The sequence below is a fragment of the Pinus tabuliformis genome, chromosome 2_2 (assembly GCF_031772625.1).
Source record: "Pinus tabuliformis cultivar Carrire ecotype Pingquan chromosome 2_2, CPIR1, whole genome shotgun sequence".
In the NCBI taxonomy this organism is placed as follows: Eukaryota; Viridiplantae; Streptophyta; class Pinopsida; order Pinales; family Pinaceae; genus Pinus; species Pinus tabuliformis.
This window is the reverse complement of record NC_142300.1, coordinates 918,559,710-918,567,882: the sequence shown is the minus strand read 5'-3', so window position 1 is coordinate 918,567,882 and position 8,173 is coordinate 918,559,710. Positions and strand designations below refer to the sequence as shown.

The window sequence follows — 8,173 nt, the reverse complement described above, 5'->3', positions numbered from 1 at the left end:
ACGTCGACCTTGGTACCTTATCCCAATGCCCTATGGAAAACCGGATTTGGACTCTCAAATCCCGGTCCCGTGAAGTGGTTTTCCGGCCCTGAAAACCAGGAGAGCTGTTTTGGAGGGAGAGAGTTTAGAAGCTTGTTCAAGAGCTATGGCGAAATCAGTGCCTATCCAGAATTTCTACCAAGGTGATTTAACTAGGTGGTGAGTCTTGGCAGACTATGCAACAACGATAGATTTCAAAAATACACCACCAGGGTCATATCTTAATTCGAAGATCTGAGTAGGGCTTGTAGAACACTACAGATTTCTTCAATTTTTGTATGATGACCCAAACCATGCTGAAAAAAACCAGACTCTGAGGAGGGAGACTTAAAAACTTGCTGGAATAACCGATTCTGTAAAAAGCTTGAAAATGACAAATTATAATTCTAACTTTCTTCTCATTTTATGTCATTTTAAAGCATCCACGCAGGGAAAACTTCAGCCTAAATAAACTCGCTGTGACTGTAGGAATGCTAAAAATTCAGTCGCAAAAACTACATTTCAGAAAATTAAAAAGAGACGGACTCAAACTATGAAAGCACGTAAAAGCCAGAGAGACTGACCTCTTGCCAGGCGAATGCCGAGGGGAGAGCGTCTTTGAGCCTCCAGCCGAACCAAAACCAAAGCGTCGACACTGGAGATGAGTGCGCAAAAGTGAAAATGAAATGGCCAGATGCAAAGGTCAGCCCTGCGCCTGGGCGCGCAAGGGAAAAGGTAAGACAGGCCAAAAACTTTCTTCCCGACCACAGAGACTGGATTTAAGAAGCCTCTATGGATTCGAGGGTGGTGAGGAATGGAGAGTACGTTTCAGTCTGTAGAAAGGCATGATAGGTTATGGAGACGGCTGCTGGCAGGTGGCTATGGGTGAAGCACGTCAAGCAGCAGGCGTGCATGGACGTCCAGTAAAACTGCCCGGGTGAAAATCGTGGTGATAAAAAACACAAACTAGGCATGCATAGGTACCTGGCATACCTGCTTGGCACTGATTCGCTGTAAATGTGTGGAAATCATGGCAGTGGCGACCTGGTTGGTTGCTTTCAGCATGCTACTCCACTCGGCATCCCTCGCTCCCATTATATCCCTCGTTATACACGCCCATTAAATTATCAGAATTATCAGGCTCAGGGACTGAGCTTTACACTGTTCTCTCATGTCTTCTCTTTCGCCGCACATTGCTCCTCCGGCGGCTTCGCTTTTTGAGGGACGCGGGTTGTTCTGGTTTAATCTTATCTTCTTCCTCTGCAATTTTAATAAGGAGGCCTTGAAGGGCGAGATCAAAGGAATCTGTGAAGTCTATATTCGAGTGGCGAGGATCTGCGTATGTAAGGGAAGGAATCAACCCAATTACTTCCTTTCGCGTTTTCTCTACTTCATCGGCACCCAACGACAGCAGATGTTGCTCGATGCTCCGATTGGCAGTGCCCTGCACGCTCTCTTCTGGTATATATAACGAATATGAGCTTCGATTGTGGGTTAAATGCCATTTGTACTGCGTGTACGCCGAATTCTCTTGGAAAAAAACCGTAATGCAGCCTGCAAGCATTGAGTCAAATATAGAACGTCGCGTGAAGGAATCCCCCTGCGGTTGAAGGCAGAAGACGGACTCGGTGAAAAGTTTCAACACTTCCGCGGGGTCGTGGCAGATGCTCGGCCCTTGCCGGCATCTCAACGTCTTACAGCGCGGAGACGAGGAACATTGCTTGAAGATGTGACCTCTGATTGACGCCTTATCGAGTCCTGGCCCAGGGGCGCCTGCGAAGGAGAAGAGGATTTGTCTTCTTTTGGATTTCATGCTCTTCTGCCACCGCTCTATCTCTGACCGCCTCCGGGGATGGAAATAGGAAGGATAGGGCATCCCGTGCTGGTTCTTGTGCCACGGCTGAGCTTCGATTACAAGACTCGACATGTTCTTCACCTCCGGGAGAAGCAAAAGCTTATTGCCCCACGCGTTGGGGCTATCTCGCTTTCTCAGGAAATCCCAAGCAATCCGTCCCATAACCATGAAATGATCTCTGCCATGCCTTTTCTTCCACTGGGGTTTACTCCTCAGAAACTCCACGAGTTCGATCCCGGCATGGTCCCTCTGTCAAATTGAGATCTCCGACATGCCTGGACATGTCGAATCCCGCATAGAAAGGAATGTAAAACGCCGTTGCTTTAGAAGGAAGAGAAGTGAGGCATCGGTAGCGCTTCATCCTCTCGTGAAAAATCACCTCCGCTGTAAACTGATTGGTTGCGAACCATGAGCGCTCATCATGTGATTCTCCAGCCTCAGGATCGCCCTGTTTCCCCCACTGTAATGGCTGCCCCAGCCCTGAGTTAGCGATATGCGGACACATATTCGTCCACACACTCAAATTCTGGCATTCTGTCAAAAGAAGGTCGTTGAATTTTGAGGGCAGATTGTACATGTAAACATACCTGCCACTGCAGTCTCCTGATCCCGATTGCTGTAATCCCTAAAGCAATTCCGTCTGATCAGTATCCACCGAAGGCTTGTTTGTATTCTTCGTCAGCGTGTGTCCTTTGGTAACAAGACTGACTTCTTGCTGCTGCGTCATCCGTAAAACGGCCACGCTTAAATCACTTCTAAATCGATCTGTCCCTGCAAAATCTGTAAAGAACGCTGCCAACATAACAGTCCACCAAATAGAAGAGCATAGAATAATACAGCTCAATATGTCCTGAAAATTCTGCTTCCCCATGCTTCCAGAATTGCGATGCAGAATAGGTACTGTGGCTGTGGTTGGAACTTGTGTTTATTTCTTTGCAGATGCTGCTCTTTCAAAGTTATGCGGGACAACCAATGTCGCGTCACATTTGTCAAATGAGGACGAAGTTGCCTCGAACCCGAAATATTTAATATCATGCTGTAATATTTTGAAAAGTGTTTTCATAAACGCGTATGGTTCAAATTTTTCAGCAAAATAATGGAAATTGGTATGATTTTGTTGAATTTTGAAAAGTGTTTTCCTAATAGTTCAAATTTGTTTTTAAAACCATGGAAATTTTTGTATGACTTTGTTAAAATTCAGTGGAAGTTTTTGGAATATAGGTTATGGTGGTGAAGATTTAAGATGGTAGATGGGAGACGTTCTTTTTTATGCAGTTGAATCTATTTTTATTAGCAAAAATAATATTCAAACAAATATTATTCAACATTAAAAATAAAATAAGATTCAAATAAGGATCATCTACTATTAAAAATAAAATTCAAACAAAATGTATATTGAATTTTTTTTTTGGAAATATTGGTTATCGTGAAGATTTAAGATTGTAGATGGGAGACTTTTTTTTATGAATAAGATTCAAACAAGGATTATATACCATTAAAATTAAAATTCAAACAAAATTGTATACCATTAAAATTAAAATTCAAACAAAATTGTATATTGAATTTTTTTTTATTTTTATTTTTTGGAAATATTGCTTATGGTGGTGAAGATTTAAGAATGTAGATAGGCGACTTTTTTATGCAGTTGAATCTATTTTTATTATCAAAAATAATATTCAAACAAACATTATTCAACATTAAAAATAAAATAAGATTCAAACAAAAATTATCTATCATTAAAAATAAAATTCAAGAATTTTTTTAATAACACTGAATCTATTTTCATTAAAATAAAAAAATAATAATTAAATTTAAAAAAAAAAAATAAACAAACAAACAAACAAATTGAAATCTCAGTACAAAACTCCTTTAAGAAATCAATATGATATACGGATTTTTGTTTAATTACTATTTTAGAGTGCCAGAACTAAATTTAAAAATAAAAAAGAAAATAAAAAAAAATAGCCAAATTGAAACCTCGGGACAAAACTCCTTTCATAAATTAATATGATATACGGATTTGTGTTTAATTACTAGCGGTCAGTGTTTTTATTTTTTAATTAAAAATAATAAAAAAAAATTACATTATAAATTTGTATCTTAGTATTTTGCGTTAATTATTTTAACAAGTAAATTTTATTAAAATAAATTTAAGGAAAAAATGATTCATTAATATTATAATTTAATTTCAATATTATTTAATATATTTATAATCAGAATGAATATATATATGAGGGGATATTTTTGCTACCTCTAAAGTCTAGGCTTTAGCTTGATATTTCAGCCTATTCATATGTATATTGGGACTCATATGATATTAATATAATTTAGCTTTTCTTGTACTGAAATTTTTTTAATGTTCGCATGTAAAATTGGGATTTTACAAAGTACTTTCAAGTCTATTAAGAGGTGTTGATTCAACAATTGTTTTGCTTTCCTTCTATAAGAGTTTTCACTATAGTTCTCAGAAAAATTTATCATTCCAGAGATCTTATAGCTATATACTGGACATAACTAAAAAATTAAATATTTACATTTGAAGTGTGTCATTCAAAAACAGTGTGTAAATCTAGAGAGAGTACAGATTAAACATCCATGCGTTGCACTGTTAAGCTCCAAGCCACTGGATACTTCCTCATTGCTCCTGTTCATATCCAACCCCGTCAGTGGATACTTCTTCATTGCTCCTCTTCAGATCCAACCCCGTAGATTCTTCTTCGTTACTCTTCTCCTCTCCTCCATCTTGAGCTTCAATTGCTCAATTTGTTGCAACGTATCCAGCTCATCTTCCAATTGGCGAATTTGTTACTTCTTCTCCAATTGTCGCTCCTGCATGGCCAAATTCTCTAGTTTTTGGTGGACTGAACCCTGCAACATCGCCAACCCTTCCTATATCTCCAAGTGATCTTGCACATATTTGTTGCAGGCCAGCCTATTGCTACCTTCGTCTTCAAAATTTCCCACCCTTGCCCCCCCTGTCCTAAGCCTGTAATAACCCCATGAGCCCGACAGGGAGCTATCAACAGGGTTGTGCACACTCATATCTATCTTCAAACTACCTCTGGCTAACTTCTCCAGGACCCCACTATCACGCCCTCCCGACTCTAGGGTACCCGTGACCCATCGCTCCAGGAAACCACCATCTTCCAAACTGTCCTCCAAATCTAAAGAGTCCTCGAGGTTCTGTTCCAAAACCCCCTCCCAGTCAATTATATTATCAACACTCAGACCAGCAAACTTCACACTAGTGGTTGCACTCAAACGGGCAACCCTATGTATATCAACACTCGAATAATCCCCGAGATTTTGTTCCAGAACCCCCTCCTAGTCAAGCAAACTAACAACACTTAGACCAGGCACTCCATAAATCGCCTTGAGATCCTACGCTACAACCCATACGCAACAACTAATACTCAAAGACCTCAATTTCAGCCACCAGGCCTTCACATAGGCCACTTGAGCAAATAAAGACCTTAAACCATAAAAAATGAACATACCATTATTCCTTAAATAGCAAATGCAGGACTATGTGATGATGCAGTACAGTGGAGTGGTACTGTTCGAGTTGTAATCCCGATGAACCTCCATAAATTCTTAGTAATCCGCCATTATTTCCCAACTCTACACCTTGTCCATCATTCTCATCCAAACTTTCCTCCCACGAGTGACTAAAGCGTTTCTGAGCATGAGAATTAATTGTTGCTCTGAATTCCCCATTAGCTTGCCATCGCCCAAGATGGTGCGTCGGCCTTTGCACCAAGATCCTGGGCGTGGGGGATGGACACTCACACTTTGTAATCTACCGGGCATAATTGTTGTACCACAGTGACGAACATAGACACGTTGCGGCCCCAAGTAGAGGAAGCCCATGCCACAAGGCCCAAGGACAGGCTAGGTCCCGCATGGAGTGATGTGAGGGGCCAAGGTGCAGGGGGATGAAGGAATCGAGAGAGGGGAACATAACTGAGAGGAGGGGAGGAGGGATGAAACAGGAGAAGGGTATAGCAAGAAGAGAGGGGGGAGAATGGTAGAGGATAGGGATAGGAGTGTTAAACAGGAAAAAGGGGAAATGGAGGGAGGGGAAGCACGGGTCAAAAATAGAGGGAGAGCGAAGGGGGGAGTGGGGAACTTATAGGCTAACTTAAAATGCATAATCCAAATTGCTAATACTTGCTAACTTCTTAGCTAGACCAAGAATGACTTCCTCAACCCAGAATGTGAAGCTCATGAATGCAATTAGGGGATGCAAATTAGTCCCTCGACTTCGTTCACAATACTTCTTTCTTCACTCATTTGGCAGACATGGCTTGCTTATTTATCGACTTCTTGATTATTCACTACGAGAATATGAAAAAAGGACACGAGATCGAAGGAGGGGATCATCCCTTGGGATCTCTTGGTAATTTGATTTAGGATAATGCTTTTTCCTGATGAAGTATAGTTCATATGCGTAATGATCAACATGGAGTCCCCATGGAGTCCCCTAAGACCTGGATTTTTTCAATGCCCTTCTTTTGAGCCAATGTTAAACCTAGAAACAAGCCATAAGCTTTTGCTTGGTTGTTTTCCTTCCTTCCAAGCTCCCATGCATATATATCTTTGATGATTCCTTGGGATTAACGAGAATTCCTCCCCTTCTTGCCAACCCAATTTAATACATTAATATTAATTAACAATTTAATTTATATTATTAAATTATATTTTAAAAATATAAAAATAAAAAATAAAAAATAAAAACAAAATAGAGTTGTTTATTGAGGTGGCAAATTTGCTCTGACATAAGAACATAGTTAAAATAAGACTTTTTCCTCTCAAAAATTTAACCGTAATCATGTTTTTTATGGTGAAAATGGATTCAACACCTTCAAGAACCCATAAAACACCCAAAATCTTGAAACTTAACAACTATAACCCAGATTTCCCAAAAAAATTTGTTAAAATTTCCATTATTTCAAAACAAATTAACAACATTTAAACTATAAAAAAACCAAACTCAGAACAACAATCTTACCTCTTAACAACGATAAAAATAAAATTCACTCGTTTTTCATTTTCAATGATGTTTCGATGACCCGAAACATCGCTGATACTTATCATACCATTCTATCAGTTCCTCCAGAGCAATTAGGAAATATAGCTTTTGTCTGTGGGGTCAAAAGGCATTTGAAGTTTTGGACATATTGACCGAATTTATTAATATATATTAAAAAACTAAAAATAAATTTATTTTAAAATTTTGAGTCTCATACATAATTTTGATACGTATTGATTTGTATCTTATACATAATTGTCACAGATAAATTAATTTAAATATATATAATCTTAAATATTTTAGATAGATTTAAAAAGATAGGCATCCGACAGTTATAATAGATTCTTGATTGAGAATCCCTTAAAGCAGCCATCATTTTGATCTGCTTTAATTGGGAAGGATAGTGAATTGACATAGCTCACCGTCAGCAGACGATCAACTTTTATGAGCAACATGTGATCGATTGACATGGAATGCTTTATTTTTTTAAGCTTGCCATGACTGGTGGGACACAAACCCCTCTTGAGAGATCTGCAAAGCTGTAGCAATCAGCGACCATACTGTGTCGTTAAATCTCCATACTTTACAATGAGATTTAACCTTAATCAAATCATATTTACACAACAATAAAATAAGCAGTTGTCTATAACGCGATTTTTTGAAAGCTTTTCCGGCGGGTTTTTCCGGTCGAAATCCGGCAGGAATTTATTGGAATCCCAAGTTTGATAGCTAGTTTCTGCACAATGAAAACGTCCCAGGGGTTTTCCAGGGTGCTGAATCCAAATATGCAGTTAAAAAACCATTTTAACTGGAACAAATCAAGATTTAACCTCAATTTCTTCTGCCGGATTCCGTCACCGGAATCTCCAAAAAGTCGCATTATAGACAACTCCATAAAATAACAATATATTTTGACAATTAAAAATTTGTTAATTCTATTTTTTCTTCGTAATATAAATCGTTTTAATTATACTTCAAATTGGAATTTCAAAACAGATTTACCTATAAAATTTATTAATTTTCACACTCCCACCCATCTCCACAATTTCAACAAAAATATCATAACAATTTTACTAATATTTTGATTATATTTAACGGGCAAGTGATATACCCGTCAAATTCCATCCCTGATCGTACCCTCCAGGACTCCATGAAAAGCCATAAAAAACCGTGGAAGTCCCTTTCCCACGGCACAATTAAATGAATAAGAGAATGGCGTGGTCCACTTCGACTATTGTAACGTAATTAATGTTATATTAGTTGGGAAC

The 8,173-nt window shown here is 38.7% G+C and overlaps 1 protein-coding gene across 1 annotated transcript; it reads right to left on the bottom strand.

The window, feature by feature from the left end:
• Positions 1-1,174: 1,174 nt before the first annotated feature.
• On the bottom strand, positions 1,175-2,035 carry LOC149196036 (xyloglucan galactosyltransferase KATAMARI1 homolog). Its single transcript, XM_089408125.1, has one exon. It carries the CDS (start codon positions 2,033-2,035, stop codon positions 1,175-1,177), a length of 861 nt encoding a protein of 286 aa, XP_089264251.1.
• Positions 2,036-8,173: the final 6,138 nt, after the last annotated feature.